This window comes from Thamnophis elegans, chromosome 12 (genome assembly GCF_009769535.1).
Source record: "Thamnophis elegans isolate rThaEle1 chromosome 12, rThaEle1.pri, whole genome shotgun sequence".
Taxonomy (NCBI): Eukaryota; Metazoa; Chordata; class Lepidosauria; order Squamata; family Colubridae; genus Thamnophis; species Thamnophis elegans.
The window spans coordinates 24,565,001-24,583,206 of record NC_045552.1 but is presented as its reverse complement, the minus strand read 5'-3'; the positions used below and the strand labels follow the sequence as shown (position 1 = coordinate 24,583,206).

Sequence of the window (18,206 nt, the reverse complement as noted above, 5' to 3'; positions counted from 1 at the left end):
AGGGCCCTATGGAGTCATTTTGAGGGTAAACATGTAAATAATTTATGCCCAGGATGTGAGGGGTCTGTAGATATTTTCACAGCCCTCTTTTTGACTCGTGCAGTATACAGGTCCTCAATGGAAGGCAGATTGGTAGCAATTGTTTTTTCTGCAATTCTAATTATCTGTTGAAGTCTTTGTTTGTCTTGTTTGGTTGTACAGCAAAAGCAGACAGTTATGGAGGTGCAGATGCCAGACTCAATAATTCCTCTCTAGAGTTGTATCAGCAGCTCTTTGGGCAGTTTGAGCTTTCTGAGTTGGGGCAGAACAAACATTGTTGTGGTTTTTTGTTTATGTTCCATATTTGGAACAGAAGTTCTCTGTCCCAAATATGGGAGCCCCATTTGGTGTTCTTTATCTATTTATCCAATTTCAAAAGCACCCATCTGCCTCACAGAGATATCTATCCTTCCTGGCTTTTCTTAGGTTTAGCTTATTCCTCAGTGCTGTGACTATGATATACTTGTTACAGGAGTCATTATAAAAAGAATTTGGGGTGGCGGATCAAATCATTTGGATAGCATTTCCATAGAAATTCTTTCTGGAGCTGCACTCAAGCATGAAAATGTTTCTTCTAGATCACATGAAAAAAGAAAAGTGGGTAGGGAAATAACTTTGCAGCTGTTCAAGACTAGAATCCCACTTGCCTTCCTGTAATTTCCAAGCTTCTAGCAGGCGAGCTGAGCAAAGGTAATTGGTGCAGGCAAATGATCTGAAGGAATATGATCACTACCTTAACATAGCCACATATTTAGAAGAAGAGGATGTGCAGTGACATGATCCTAATTTCCAAAACAGAGCAAGGATTTTCTGGGCAACTCTCCCTCTAATGGGCTGCAGGTGGCAGTCAATAATTGATGCTCCCACTACTGCTGACAGTAACTATTTCTAAGCACAGAGCAAAATGCCAATGCTTTATAATAGTGTAGCAAAAAAAAAGATAGTTATCAATCCTTCCTTGAGCTTTGCAAATACCCCGTTTATGGGGAAAGGGAAAGAGGCTGATGGCAAATGAGGCTTCCCCATGGCCCATGTTCTGCCAGGATGTAGGACTACTAGTTCCCATTGCCTTAGGGAATATTGCTACATGAGGCAACTAGAGGGGAAAGGCTGCTTAAATAGACTTTTTGTCAGCAACTAATCTCCGTACAATTCACCGAGATAGAATATACAGTGGTATGGAAGGAGTTTGCTATGATACCAAGCCAGGAAGATCAAGGATGCTTGATAAAAGATGACCTAATTTGTTGAGATATTCACATACCATCTGACATTCCTCTCTTATTTGAAATCATGAATGCATTATGAGGACACATCAGAGGCATTTCAAGGGAGCTATGAAGACTTCTATGAAAATATTATCAAGTCTTAATGAGCACCAAGAAGAAAGAGACCCATCACCACTAAGGAGAATTAAAAGGGAATAATCTCTTTCCTCTATACTAAAAGTGCCAGTAACTTACCAAAACAACTTTGGGAAAGGAGGACTCCATGGCTGGGAAGCCATCTATGCAATTAACCTCTTGATAGCTTTGTTTCCAAATTTATTTATTTATTACATCATTTGTGAGGTGGAATGTATTCTAGATTCCTAGGAAGGGAGGACTGCATTCCAGAGGACCAAGAGAAAGTGAAACTTAGAAAGTTTGGTTGGGAGGAAGAGGCTCAAGTCATCTCCTCCCTAGTTCTCAGGATTATGATAAGATAGGATAGGATAGGATAGAATAGAATACAAGTAGAGCAGAATAGAATAGAATAGAATAGAATAGAATAGAATAGAATTCTTTATTGGCCAAGTGTAATTGGACACACAAGGAATTTGTCTTTGGTGCATATACTCTCAGTATACATAAATAAAAATAAAATAGAATACATTCATCAATAATCATAAGATAGAACACTCAGTGATAGTCATAGGTTACTAAAAAGCAATCAAATTATACTAGGAAACAAATAAAACAATATAAATTTTAAAGATACAAGCAACATGGTTATTGTCATAAGTGGGAAGAGATAAGTACTAGGAAGAAAGAGAAGAATAATACTAATAACAGTCTTAGTAGATAATTTGACAGTGTTATGGAAATTAGTTGTTTAGCAGAGTAATGGCATTTGGGGAGAAACTGTCCTTGTATCTAGTTGTTCTAGCGTGCAGTGCTCTATAGCATTGTTTTGAGGGTAGAAGTTGAAACAATTCATGTCCAGGATGTGAGGGGCCTGTAGATATTTTCTCAGCCCTCTTTTTGACTCGTGCAGTATATAGGTCCTCAATGGAAGGCAGGTTGGTAACAACTGTTTTTTCTGCAGTTCTAATTATCTGTTGAAGTCGGTGTTTGTCTTGTTTGATTGGAGAGCCAAACCAGACAGTTATGGAGGTGCAGACTCAATAATTCCTCTATAGAACATGATCAGCAGCTCTTTTGGCAGTTTGAACCATCTGAGTTGGCGCAGAAAGAACATTCTTTTTTGTGCTTTTTTGATGACATTTTTGATGTTGTGTCCATTTTAAGTCTTGAGATATGATAGAACCTAGAAACTTGAAGATCTCAAATAATTGCAAATAGTTGCTTTAGTTTGCCAGATTTATGTCTATACCTGAGGAAACTGACTCTCCATGTCTTTTTTTTGGGGGGGGGGGGGTTTGGAATCTGACTTCTGTTAGATATATATCCTGCCTTTTACTCAAGAGGTCAAGAAAAGTGTATAGTGACTTCCCTTCATTTTGTCCCCATTACGGGAACTCCATAGAGTAAGTTGATGTGACAGAGAGAATGATTAGCATAGAGTCCCTAATGTGTTTCCATTACTGAGGTGCTTTCCCAACCCAAGATGAACATCTTACCTGTTGCAGCACACATGAACATGGCTTGGTAGCTAACTGGCAACTTGTGCAGTTGATTCAACCAAGATGTAAACAGGCACAAGGCTACATGTCCCAAATATTATCCTAGTCATTGCACTCTGCACCTGCTACAGCTATTGGATCAAGTATGAAGGTTGTTGAACATACCTCTCCTCCCCATGAATTCAAATGCTATTTTGCAAAGGATCACAGGCAATCAGATTTAGCTTTAAGCAAAGTTTTTTTAAAAAAAAAAATCTCTTTACTTGTTAGATTTACGTATTTCCTTTAGAGCTTGAGGGGGTGTATAGAATACTTTGTCCTCTCACTTTTCCAACACAAATTGGGCTGTAATGCTGAGAAGTGTAGCCAATTGGGAAATTAACTGTATTCCTGCCAATACATATGGGTCAATTTATTTTAGTATATACTTTGGTACTACACTGTGGGTTGGGCTTACACATCACACTATGATTTGACAGATGAGTTCAGACGGTGCATTAAGTTTAGTTGAATATGAGTAGGTAGTGACAGAAATGAAATTACAAATGAAAGAAATAAAAGTAAACTTCAAGATATGATGTAAAAATTTCAAAAGGCTGAGATTCCATCATAATAAATAAAATAGATTCTGAATTAGTATGATGAATCCAATATGTTGTATTAGGATTTTGGATTTAGGATTTAACTTTATTTATATGCCGCCCTTTTCCCTGAGGGGACTCGGGGCGGCTCACAATCCAGGGGGAGGGAAAAACAAAAAACAAAACAAGATACACACATAAGACAATACATCATTAAAAACCGCAACAGTCATACTATTCGGGTGGGGTTGAAATCTTTAGCCCCAGGCCTGTCGGGACAGCCAGATTTTTAGGGCTATGCGGAAGGTCTGGAGGGTGGTGAGGGTACGAATCTCCAGCGATTACTGGCACCTTAAATGTTTTAGGTAAAGGTAAAGGTTCCCCCCACACATGCTAGTCATTCCTGACTCTAGGGGGCGGTGCTCATCTCCATTTCAAAGCCGAAGAGCCAGCGCTGTCCAAAGACGTCTCCGTGGTTATGTGGTGGGCATGACTAGATACTGAAGGTGCATGGAATGCTTACCTTCTCACCAAAAATGGTTCCTATTTTTCTATTTACATTTTTACAAGCTTTTGAACTGGTAGGTTGGCAGAAGCTGGGACAAGTAACAGACGCTCACTCTGTTACGAGGTGCTAGGGATTCGAACCGCCGAACTGTTGTCCTTATGATTGACAAACTCAGCATCTTAGCCACTGAGCCCTTTAAATGTTTTAGTGGAGATCAAAAGAGGTCATCATGAACAAAGAAAATTAATTTTGTTAACATTTTTGGAACAAAATTATTACCATATGGGCCCAAACCTTTTTTTCATTTTACAATTTTTACTCTTTTTTTAGGTGGTCTAATTGTTTATTACTTATTTTTCTTGTGGCATTGACTCAGCCCTTGCTTTTGAAAATCTTGCCAATAAAACTGCAGAGACTTATCAGAACAGTAACCTGCAATTAACACTGACTCAAAGGTACACACACACACACACACACACACACACCAGCTAAAGACAAATGTGATTTGATTAATTTCAGCTTAGAGCTGAGAAACTTGGTTTATAATCTAATATCTTTATTTATTTGATTTATACCTGGGGTTGAAGTTTGAAAGGACACAATATATACAGATGTAACTCGAAAAATTAGAATATCGTGCAAAAGTTCATTTATTTCAGTAATGCAACTTAAAAGGTGAAACTAATATATGAGATAAGACTCATTACATGCAAAGCAAGATAGTTCAAGCTGTGATTTGTCATAATTGTGATGATTATGGCGTACAGCTCATGAAAACCCCAAATCCACCATCTCAGAAAATTAGACTATGACATGCAATCAATAAAACAAGGATTGTACATAGAACAATATCGGACCTCTGAAAAGTATAAGCATGCATATGTACTCTGTACTTGGATTGGGCCCCTTTTGCAACAATTACTGCCTCAATGCGGCGTGGCACGAAAGCTATCAGCTCTTCTACATTATTTGGTCTCATGTCTCTCATCTTTCTCTTGGCAATGCCCCATAGATTCTCTATGGGGTTCAGGTCAGGTGAGTTTGCTTGCCAATCAAGCACAGTAATCCCACAGTCATTGAACCAGGTTTTGGTGCTTTTGGCAGTGTGGGCAGCTGGAAAATGAAGTCAGCATCCCCATAAGCATGAAGTTCTTCAAAATCTCCTGGTAGACAGCTGCATTGACCTTGGTCTTAATGAAGCACAGTGGTCCAAAGTCCTGTTGCTCAGTGGTCCAAAGTCCTATTTTCTGATAAGAGAAACTTTTGCATATCATTTGGAAACCAAGGACCCAGAGTATGGAGGAAGAATGGAGAGGCCAATTAAGCACAGTAATCCCACGGTCATTGAACCAGGTTTTGGTGCTTTTGACAAATGGGGGGTCAGATATTGTTCTATGTACAATCCTTGTTTTATTGATTGCATGTAATATTCTAATTTTCTGAGATGGTGGTTTTCATGAGCTGTACACCATAATCATCACAATTATGACAGATCACTGCTTGAACTATCTTGCTTTGCATCTAATGAGTCTTATCTCATATATTAGTTTCACCTTTTTAAGTTGCATTACTGAAACAAATGAACTTTTGCACGATATTCTAATTTTTCGAGTTTCACCTGTATATAAAAAACCTCCCTAAACCTCCCTAAGAACATATATTGAAATATTTTTAAAATTAATTAATAAAATATGGTATCTTAAAGACATCCCAAATATTTGAACATTAAAAACAAAAGACAAATACATCAAGGACAAATCTGCCCAGCTAAATATATTCTTTTCTGTGTGGATTCTGTTCATTGCCTCTAAGCCTCTAAAGAGCATTAAAAAAAAGTAGCAAGTAGTTTGGCTTAGTCCCAAATGCACCTAGGTTGCATAAATGCAGCTCCCCCATCCACAATCCTGTACAAAATATAAATAAGCATGATGTAATATCAAGATCATTTTATATAGCCAAGTTAAAAACAAAAAGTTCTTCAGTGGAATCCCCAACTCAGCACGAAGGCAAGAGTGGTGATGTTAAATTAAAGGATGAAAAATGGTGAGATGGAGACACAACAGATACATGCAGGATAAATATGTAATCCATAATGCTAGGAATCAGAAGGTTGTGAATGCCTTGGGTATATCGGACATTAACATGATTGAGCGAGTTCAGAGGTATTTCATGAGAAGAGCCCGCCACTCCTCTGCTCACAATAGAATCCCCTATGCCACCAGGCCCAAAATTTTGGGCTTGGACAATCTGGAATTGTTCCGCCTACTGTCAGACCTAAGATAGTACACCAAATTGTCTGCTACAACATCCTATCTGTCAATGACTACTTCAGCTTCAACCACAATAATACATGGGCAAACAACTGATACAAACTCAAGGTAAACCGCCCCAAACTCAATTGCAGAAAATACGACTTCAGCAACAGAGTGGTCAATGCCTGGAATGTTCTACCCAACTCTGTTGTTACATCCTCAAACCCCCACAGCTTCAACCATAAACTATCTACCATAGACCTCACCCCATTCCTAAGAGGTCCGTAAAGGGGGCGTGCATAAGTATACCAGCATGCTTACCGTCCTTGCCCCCATTTATGTGTACTCATTTCCTTTGTTCATATCCATGTTCATACTTATACCTGCTATCTTGTACACGCTTGACAAATAAATAAATAAATAAATAAATAAATAAATAAATAAATAAATAAATAAATAAATAAATAAATCCTTGTGACCTGGGGTCACTGTGTCTCTCACAGTCCTAGGAAGAAGGTAAGGGCAAACCACTTCTGGAAATCTTGCCAAGAAAACTTTGGGGACTGGTTCTGGCAGCCTCTAAGAGTCAAATTTGACTTGAAGACCTGCATGTGTATGTGTATACGGACACACACACACACACACACACACACACACACACACCAGATATGCTGTTTATTTAGGAAAGCACCAAGGATTATCTATCAGTTTGCAAACCTTCTTGACTCAATTTAAATGCAAGATCAATGCTCCATCCCAGGATTGCTAATTGATTAGAGGCTCAAAGGCTCAATAAAAAAAAAATCAATACAAGATACTGTGCTGAAGGACAGTATGAGGGAGGGAAACAGGAAGAACGCATATCATGATAAAATAATGTAAAAACTTCTGTGTATTAACTGACTAGTTAATCCCATGTAGAATGATTAGAAGGACAGGGAATCAAGTGACATTTGTGTTTACATATAACCAAAGTGGAAACAGACTGAAGCAAATGATATTCAAGTCTACCTATATTATGCTAGGTTAGATAATGCATGGGGCACAATTTTGTGGGGGTTCAAGGGGGAAATTATATATTATTCAGTTTCCTAATAACCTTAACTCTGATTTTTTTTAAAAAAAATGTTCTTTGCTCTTATGGCTGCCAATATATATTTAAAACTACATGCTTGCTGAAATTACAAAAGTGAATAGGATAGATGAATAGCGTTTCTAGAGGTTCAAAGCACAACCTGACTCTCACTGTATGTGCATATTAGCATAAAGTAGATGAATTATGCTTAATAAAATATGCAAGTCTGCTCTGTTGGATAATATATGCAGATACATAATTCAGCTTTCCTTTTGCACAGAATTTAGACTGTTACAGAACTCCAAACTCTTACGATAGGATTTGACTTGAATCCAGATCATGCTTGCTAGGTCATTTCCAGCCCTGACCAACACCTACGGCACATATTAAGAAAACCCAACATAAAAGACCATGAAGGACACCTACCACGACAGAAGGGCAGAGGGAAATCCCAGGATGCAGTATTTTGCATGGACTCGTGGCAAGTGAGCAAGGCGTGCCCCTCCAAAAAGAAACCAGGGTTGCAGCTGTAGCGCACTTTGTCTCCCACACTGAATGTTGTCCCTTGCTGGATCCCATTCTGAAGCCTCCCTGGATTGCCACACGTGTGGCTCGGCAGAACTACAGGAAGAAGGGTGGAAAGGGATAAAATCTGATTAGTCAAGGTTACCAAATTATCTGATCATCCACAAAGGGTGGGATACGATTCTAAGAAATGGACAGAGAATAAAAACATTTGTTTTTTCCTTTGTGGGAAATGTATGTGTTTCTCAACACCTGGATTGTTCTCACCTCAAAACCTGGCTGTTTTAGTGAGCAGGATTTACACTTATACAGTTCTCAGGTATGCTGAAATGGAGCTTCGACCACTCTGCAAGTGAAAACAGATGATGTCCACCTTCTTGTTCAGTAACAAGCAGGGGTGGGCTGCTGGGGGTTTGGAAGAACCTCTAGCTAAGATTCTGGGCAGTTTGGAAAACCGCCAAATCCCACTCCTGGCTGGCCCCTCCCACCCCTCCCAGGAGTCCTCACGTGGCCCGTTTTGGATGCAGGTAAGTGCAGGGCGCACATGTAGACTCAGGGAGGGTGAAAAACAGGCCTACCAGAAGTCCAAGAAGGCTGGAAAGGGGCCTCCAGAGGGCCTGCAGAACCTGGGGAGGCCATTTTCACCCTCCCGGAGGCTTGAGAAAAGCCTCCAGAGCCCGTGGAGGGCAAAAACACACACACACCGCCATGGTGCAGGAGGCTGACTAGGACATGCCCACCATTGCCACACCCACCCAGCAACCGGGTAGAGAACCCCTTGCTAAAATTTTGGAAAACCATCCCTGGTAACAAGTGGGTGATGCAGAAAACCACATCATTATAACTTGACTTTGATGGACAAAGTTTCTTTCCAGGTCTGCTGAGCAAAGAAAAGGTAGGGAAACTAGTAACAGAACCACAGGTTGTTGATCTGCTCCTAGGCAGTCAGAGGGTCCAGTCAACCCCAAACCAACCAGTCAACTGAGAGACAATCACTTTTGCTCCCTTAACTGAACACATTAACCAAGCAGCCAATCCTTCCTACCAATCCAGACCTAAGTAACAAAACAAAGGATTGATGTGTAAGACTCATCAGTTCTCTTTGCATTCCCTTATTATGCTATTGAGAGAAGCTAGAAAAAGGGAGACTCTAGACAAAGTGCAGAAAGAGCAACCAGGATGATTAGGAGAGTGGAGACTAAAACATATGAAAGATGGTTACAGGAGCTGGGCATGGCTAGTCTAGTGAAGAGGAGGACCAGGGGAGACAGGATAGTAGTCTTCTGATATGTGAGGAGTTGCCACAAAGAGGAGGGGGGGGGTTTCAAGCTATTTTCCAAAGCACCTGAAGGCCAGACAAGGAATAATAGATGGAACTGACCAAGGAGAGATTCAACCTAGAAATAAGGAGGAACTTTCTGACAGTGAGAACAATCAACCCATGGAACAGAAGTTGCTTTCAGAAGTTATGGGAGCTTCATCACTTGAGACTTTCAAGAAGAGATTGGACTGCCATCTGTCAGAAATGGTGTAGGGTCTCCTAGTTGAGTGGGGGTTGGACTAGATGACCTATAAGGTTGCTTCCAACTCTGTTAATCTGTTATCTGTTAAGCTGTAAAAATGGAATTGATTCAGAATTGGAAAGGAATAATACTCTGAATCAATTTATGGACTCTCCTATTCATTTTAGGGATTCAGTTGAAAGGATACCTAACAGAAGATTGTCCAGCTCTACATTTTGCTAACAGTAAATTGGAATTTTCATTATTCAACATTATTTTGCGTCCTGTTTTCTGGAGTCAGGAAAAAAAATAAGTCAGGACTTGGGACCTCTCTGACTGTGGCAAAGTGAAATTGAACAACTATTTCTTGTGATTTGGAAATTATTTCTATTGGCTTTGCCTTCTGAATTGCATTTATGTTTGGGAGGTGGGTGGGAGGTGGGCGGTAACAATGTCACATTGCTGACCTATAAGCTACTTGTGATCAACTATAATTTTCATAAAATCATAAAATCCAAACCAGCCCAGCCAAAACCTGCACATTTATTTTTCATAAATGAAAAACTGTATTTGCTTCAACTCCATTTCAACAATTACTGTTATTAGCCCCCTGTTTTTTCCTACTGAGGCAGCTCCAAATCTTTTAGTTTCCATTTGATTTTGTATCATCTGCCAATTTAACAAGATCCCTTTGTTCACCTACAGACAGAAATCTTGCCATACTAAAACACTTACAAAACACAGTACACATAATAACACAGTTGGAAGGGACCTCAAAGGTCTTATATGCCAACCCTCTGCTCTAGACCCTATAAAATTCTGAACAAATCATTGTCCAACCTCTTCTTGAAAACCTCCATTGAAAGAGACCCACAACTTCTGAAAGGAAACAATTCCACTAATGGTTCTCACTGTCAGGAAATTTCTCATAATTTGGATCTCTCTTTGATAGGTTTCCACTACTTCTTGTCTTACCCTCAGGCACTTTGGAGGAAAGAAAGTTGTGCAATTCAGCCGGTTCTATCTGGTTCAGGAGAACTGTTAGTGGTGGCAGGATGCTCCGCCCACCCCACCCACCCCCCCCGGATATAATCACATCCCATTTTTTATGTTCTGTGCATGTTGCCACCCCTAGAGAGAACCTTCTTCTTTCTGACAGTCTCTCAAATATTGGAGGACTGCTATCATGTCACCCCTAGTGCTTATTTGCCTAACAACTATTTTATATATATCCTGTAAACTGATGCTAGTGGTGGTGGGGTTCCAACTTTGTCCTTTTTCTACATATCAGAGATTCCAAGCTTGTCTCTTTGCTCCCTTCCTCCTGCAAGTCTGGCCTACATTCAACCAGAGTCCCATAACAATGTATTTAACAGATTCCCATAACAAAGCAAACCAGTTTCTCCACTGGGTCAATTATGTTGTTTGGAGAAAGAGATGCAGGATTTAAACTTGGGAAATGTTGTATATAGAACTGGAATCCTATAGTCCATGGCTAATTTGCTTCATTATTAAGGGGTTTTTCTGCCATCTGCACTAAAAGTATTTTATGGCAGTTATGTCCCTGAATCATTGATGGAGCCTTATATTTTTTTTTTCTTCTGTTCAAACATGTCTAATTTTGAGACTGCTTGTTCCAAGATCACCTAGCGTGGCTAGCTGGCTTCTTTTACCCAAGGGAGGACAGGAACTCAAGTACACTAGAGATCTAGTCTGATGTGTTAACCATTACAGCAAACTGGTTTCCTGAAGGGTTTCTAATTCAACCCTTTAAATCTATAGAATATGCACTAGTGACCACATGGTTAGAATCAGCATCTGAAAAAGCATGATTAAAGCTAGCTATCCAGGAAAACAAATAAGCTTAAGATACATATTTGTTTCTTCTTTTGAATTCCACATTTCTTTCTACATGTCATTTTTCCTATTTCTTTTTTTTATTATTATTCAATTGTTTTATTTGGGGGGTTGGCCAAGAATACTATAAACCAATTCCTATTCTGGGCATTTTACTTTCAAAAAGCTGTATAGTCAGAGACAGAATATTGTGGACATTCTTAATTTAGCAAGACATTGTGAACTGATACCAAATGAAACTGGTGGAGGAGCTGTTGTAGCAGCTACACTAGCTATAGTTTTGCTATGGCTACCATATGCAAACCCAGTGATAGAAGAAAATTTAGGGGTGCTTCCAGAGTGCCAAAAAAGAAGGGGGGATCTCTGCTAGATGTAGGAGTTTGTAACTGCACAGAAGTCAGGTTGACAATAGAAAAGAGTAGAAAAGATGACAGCAGGAAGCATGGCATTTGTTCAAATGTGCCAGGTGGAGATGCCAATATGCATGACTAATGACATCCATGTTTAACATCTCTTAATAGCTTAATTATTTAAATTTATTCAGAAATAATGCCACAAATTTGTACAAAAACTACAGGGACCTCCCTTGGAAGATGAGGCAAATGATCACCGCTCTGGCCACCAGGTATGTTGCCGTTTAAGATTGCAAACAGATTGAAGATTGTCAGAAAATGAATACAGTGCCATTTTTTAAAGCTTTAGCAACAAAAATTCTGATCCTACTTTCAGATCTGGAGTCCATAACATGCAATTAATGATTTCACTCTGCATAAAAAGCCACTTTTGTTTTTTCAAGGGTCAAATCCCTCATTTTCTTTTACTTAATGAACCCAAAGATAAACCCAAGTTGATGCTGTTTGATTTTTTTACAAATCCTATCATAGAAACAAAGATTTTGTTTGCAAATTCTGACAATTTTGCTTCTCTTACCTAATGCAACACAGAGAGGAACACTGCCAGCTGACTACCAGCAAGGAAAATCCAAAGAAATGGAACAAGATCAAGATTAAAAGCAGATTTGGCTATAATGAATAAACCATTCCCTCTTCTTTATTTTTAGTAAAGCTATCCAATGTTAAAATATTCACCCAGGGTGGGAAAACACTGAACAGTAACAGGTGCATTTAATTATTGGGAGAAAAAGCCTCATTATTTATCTGGACAGCACCTGAGAAAATCCACTAAACTTCATCCATTAAAGTAACAGTTTTGACAAATGTTGAAAAGATTATGATGGACATCATCAAAGAGATGAGGAGATATATAATCAAAATGTTTGGAATTTGAACCAGTTTGCTTTCAAAACATTTCATTTAAAGTTTGAAACAGTTGTTTCAAGTGTGAAATGGCTATTTGAGTACAAGAGAGGATATTTTAATTATTTTGGAAGTGTTTTGAATGCAAGATAGAATATCTGATTCTCAAAATAACTTCAGACAGGGAATTCATTCAAATGGCTTGAAATGTTTTGGACACCACTAAAGAACTTTATAAGTACCAGATCATATGAGGTTCTGAGTACAATATCAGCTGAGAGATTGTAGATGTTGATGGATATGTCAATAGCTGATTTTCGTAAAACTATTAACATTCTTTAAGACAAAATAACCTTTCCTAAATCTTATTTTCACTGAGCTAGTTTTGAGAGGGCAATAGTTTGTACTTTTGAGCAGAAAATAATTTACTCACCCTCCATGATACTATGTTCTGTTGGCTGTTTTGAAATCAGCATACAACACTACCTATGGATAGGGTTTGATGAAAATTATTTCAAAGATTTGAGTCTGTTATTCTTAATTAAATTATTATAACTATCCTATCTACCTGATTTATTTCTTTTGGGATGGTCTGAAATCCTATTAACTCCCTGGCCATTTTGTCCATGTTCTTTCTATCTGTTTGGATTGCAACACATTTGATACTTTTACATTGTACAGGTAAAGGTTCCCCTCGCACATATGTTCTAGTTGTTCCCGACACTACGGGGTGGTGCTCATCTCTGTTTCAAAGCCAAAGAGCCAGCGCTGTCCAAAGATGTCTCCGTGGTCATATGATCAGTATAACTAAATGCCGAAGGAACATGGAATGCTGTTACCTTCCCACCAAAGGTGGTCCCTATTTTTCTACTTGCATTTTTTACTTGTTTTTGAATTGCTAGGTTGGCAGAAGCTGGGAAAAGCAACGGGAGCTCACTCGGGTATGTGACGCTAGGGACTTGAACCACTGAACTGCCAACCTTTCTGATCGACAAGCTCAGCATCTTAGCCACTGAGTGACTGTGTCCCTTTTTTTGTATATAAATGCAAATTAATCAACTCTTAATAAAGATACCACATGAAAAATTTGTTCAACTTAGGTTCAGCAAATCTCACCTATCTCTATCAAAATACCAATAAACAAATGAGCAAACCAAAATGACATGTTGGGTTCTTTTTTCTTCAAAATGGTCTTGACTTCTCTTATTCTAATTCACGCCAGAAGGGAGTTTCATACTTTTGCCCCTGGAGTAATAGGTAAATGAAGGAGGCAACATTTTTAAAGTAGATTGAACTCAAGGGAACCTATTGTGATGAGGATAAGCTAACTATTAGCTATCAAGAGACCAAGTTTATGGATCTTTTCAAAGATGAGCCAAAATGGAAGACATCTCTGGCACATTAATGGGAACTGTAAAAAAATCAGTGTGGTCTTCCAGATCAGAGGGAGAAATTAAGTCAGCTACAAAAACAGCCTAGCAAAAACACAATGACTATAGATAGTCATTGATTTACAACCACAATTGGAATTAGAATTTCCATTGCTAAGTAAGGTAGTTAAGTAAGTTGTGCCCAATTTTATGACCATTTCTCCTATGCAGTTGCTAAGTGAATCCAGCTTTCCCCCATTGATTTTGCTCATCAGAAGCTACTGGGAAGCTCACAAATGGTAATCAAATAACCTTGGAATCCTGAAATCATTGCAAATCCATGCTGGTTGTCAAGTGCCTGTATTCTGAACATCTGCCCACAAGGAAGCTGCAAAAGTTGTTAAGTGTGAAGACTGGTCATAAATTACTATTTCTTGCACTATTTTAACAAATTAATGGTTGTAGGCAGGGGTGGGCTTCAAAATTTTTAGCAAGGGATTCTCTGCCTGGTTGTTGGATGGGCATAGCCATGGTGGGCATGGCCTAATCAGCCTCCTAAACCACCAGGGGGGGGGGGATTTTTGCCCTCCCCAGGCTATGGAAGGTTTCCTCGAGCCTCGGGGAGGGCGAAAATGGCCTCCCCAGGCTTCAGAGGCCCTTGGGACACCAGAAATGGGCCCATACCTGAACTTCAGGTAAGCCTGTTTTTCGCCCTCCCCGAGCCTTTGCATATGCCCTGCACTTCCCTGCATCCAAAAGGAGCTGGGGTGGGTGGGGCCAGCCAGGGATTTAGGGGTTCTCTGAACTGTACAGAATCTTAGCTAGAGGTTCTCCTGAACCCCTGTGAATCCCCAGCAGCCTACCCCGGTCGTAAGTTGAGGACTACCTGTATGCTGGGTTTCTTCTACTCACAAATAGAATATTATTTACTAGAAATTATTAAGATGTTCAAAGCTAAAACAATTCCCAAGTGACATATAGTTCCCTGGTGTGCACCTGCAGTAAGTTACATCCGATCCAAACTTATCTAATCTTTATTTTTTCAACAGGCCTATTATTGCACATTGCTTTATTTAATAAATGGGGAAATTTATCATTAAAGTAGTCTTGAATGTATCTTTGTTGAAAGATAGTGTATTAATTAGACAGACTATGTAACAGATAGGATTTTTTCAAATTATTAAATAAGATTTCATTATATTATCCATTGTCTTTCTTATAGGAAGTTTGCAAAGCATTAATTCCAAATTGTATTTTCCCTTATGTTTCCATAAAAAAATCCCAGGAGGAATTGGCTAAGGTTTCATTCTTAAACAGAAAGTTTTAAAATTATTAACCCATAATGCATCAAAATCTTCTGACTAGTCTCTGTCAAAAATGAATTTAATATATTATTTGTTATTAAATTATTTAGTTTAATAGTCTTGTTCCAATTCTTCCTCATTATGAATTTATTTCAAACAAAAATGAGATTACTACATTTATTAAAAGACAAAGTTACTGATATTCATCTCTTGCGTCTAAGAAATTGTTGCTACAATTAAATTATGAAATTGTTATCTTCTATTTTTCTGGAGAGACAGTGAATGATTTTCAACTTTTACCAAGGCAATTTTTTTTGAACTATTATATACCCCAAAGAGATTATATTTATACAGGTCAAGCTTCTGCAGTATCAGTATTTTAATTGATATTCTTGCTCGAACTGAAAATAGATCTGGTCGAGCAATTTGAGATACTGAGAAATATTTTATATAATTTATATGAAGTTTCTAAACTTATTTGCATTTTTTTCACATTTTATATTTTGTACCAATCCTAAATCATGGGTGATTATTAATACTGTAATCTCCCCTTAATTAAAGAGTTCCCAGAAAGCACAAGGGTCAATTTCCATCATACAGAGGGTTCCATAAGGTAGATATGAGAAAATGTATATATTTATAATAAACTGGACCTTTTATAATAATCACCATTCTTTAAAATTTTGCAGAATCAACAGTTATTTTGGCCATTTATTCATTAATTTGACCCAGATACAATCTTTGCTTTGGGAGTTCCACAGTGTTGAATGTTATAGAAGAATTCATAGTGGCTTTTAAGCCAACAGCTATCTTGTATAATAACGTGTGGTTGATTAAATTGAAGTTAGTTATATATTCAATTGCACAAGAATGCACTTCAATGTTTGCTTTTCCTAGCAAACCAGTGAAGATTTTTTTTTAACAAAAGAATGTGAAATTATTCTTATATTATTTAAAAGCACATTTTGTTTTGTGTACATTGGATACCGCAGAGATTGCTCATTTAATGAGGGTTAGCTGCTTTATTGCCGAAGATGCAGCCCAGGAGGTTTGACATTAGCTCATACAGATTGGAGCTCTACTACTATAGACACATTTTGTTAACATGATTGTACATTGGTTGCCAAGTTGTGAAGACAAATATGCTATTATTGGTTACATCTCTCAAATTTGGAATATACAGAAACAACAAACTCTGAAAAGACAAATTCTGTTTTTGATTAGCAGGTGTAGATTGCCAATATATATTATTTATCAACATATGAATAAGGGTTTTGTTTATTTTTTGAATCTTTTTTTTACTTTGTCTTGTACTTTTCCATTATTACCTTTTAACTTTGAAACAATGTTCGATGTTCCTCTATATATACTTTCTTCATTAACTTGATGCATTTTTTAAAAAAAAAATAAACAATTCACGAAGTTCAAGCAATGTATTCTATCAAAATAAAATCGAATGAATAACAACCTTAGATCAGTGGTGTGTAGCTCAACTGTAGGATTTGCCTTTATGTTTATTTCCTGTTCTGGGGAAAAAGCAAGTTCTGCTGGATCAACACAGTCAAATTCCCAAATTCACTACCACAAAAGCCATGATAGGATTGTTGTAATCTCTCATGCTAATTTTCTGTTTGGCTGTATTCAACTGCATGAACTAACTTGCTTGTTTTTGTCTGTCTGTTTTTACTCTTGTTTACTGAATAAAGGGGAAGGAAGGGGTAGGATCTTCTTGTCTTGTGTCATCCAGTCAAGGTCAGGTCTTGTATTCGAGTCATGGGATTAAAAAAAATGCTACTGGTTCTGTGGGTGTGGCTTGGTGGGCGTGGCAGGGAAAGGATACTGTAAAATCTCCATTCCCACCCCACTCCAGGGAAAGGTTACAGCAAAATCCCCATTTCCTCCCGATCATTTGGGACTCAGGAGGCAGAGAATAGATGGGGCCACAGCTATTCAGAGGTGGTATTTACTGGTTCTCTGAACTACTCAAAATTTCCACTACTGGTTCTCCAGAACTGGTCAGAACCTGATGAATAACACCTCTGGACAGTAGTGAAAAATCAAGTCATTGATTTTTGATAATCTGTCATTGAATGTTGGAGGTGCTACTCTGTACATTTCCAAGATAGGCATGCAGCCTATTGGTCATGGGTTGGGGAAACTGGAGGCCTTCTCATAACAAAATGGCAGCCTGAATAGACCAATTCTCCAGAACTGGACAGAACCTGCTGAATACCACCTCTGTTGTAGCCCCATGTCCATTGCAGGGCGGTGAAGTTATGGTGTCAGGTTCTGATAAAAACTTCAGGGTTATTGCTGTTTGTGGGAAGCTTGTGAAATTTGGCCACCCTTGGGATATATCTACTTCATTATTAAAGAACTCCTGACAGCTCAAGAAAGATTTTGGTATCATCTCAGTTGGTATATATGCTTTTTATGCTATGCTTTTCAATTTGTTGGCTTGAATTAATAATAATACTTAAAAATTCTTTATTCAGTGGTGTCCTTATTGTCTCCGGATCCAAATGAAACCTGGGTACCTGATCACTGCCCTGACACTTGACAAAATAGCTCGTCAGGGGGTTGAGTCTACATCTGAGAAGGAAAAAATATACTGGGCTCATGTTTCCTCTTCTTTATTTTCACTGTGCATAACCATTTCAACCCTCTGAGCCAAAGAACTGTATATTTTCAGGTTTTAAAATGAAGTACAAGTTATATTCAATGCTCCAGGGAAAGAACAGCAAATAAATCTAAATACATAAACATTCTCTGATAAACCTTCTGTGTTCTGATATTATTGCTTTTTACATGCCTAGCTTTTTTTTTGTTTTTGTTTTTGCAATTGCTTCTGAAATCGTGGCACCTACATTCTTTATATCAGATGCTTCATGGCATAAAATAATACTAGTAATTTTCAATTTTTTCCATAATCCTCAGAAGTCTTGCCTCCCCCTCCCCCCCACTTAAAAAGGCACAATCCTAGTAATCAATGGAAAATGCATGTAATCCTAATTATCATGCCAAAACTACATTACAGAAACATAATGGAGGAAAATCCACACCAACCAATTCCACCTCTCTGCCTGATGGCA

The 18,206-nt window shown here is 38.3% G+C and overlaps 1 protein-coding gene across 1 annotated transcript in view; it reads right to left on the bottom strand.

Moving 5' to 3' along the window:
• CSMD2 (CUB and Sushi multiple domains 2) overlaps positions 1–18,206 on the bottom strand; it is a 735,331-nt gene that overhangs the window by 542,505 nt on the left and 174,620 nt on the right. Inside the window, exon 3 of the mRNA XM_032227842.1 lies at positions 7,727–7,921. Coding sequence (XP_032083733.1) covers positions 7,727–7,772 — 46 coding nt within the window. The 5' untranslated portion in view covers positions 7,773–7,921. The remainder of the gene's footprint in view (positions 1–7,726; positions 7,922–18,206) is intronic.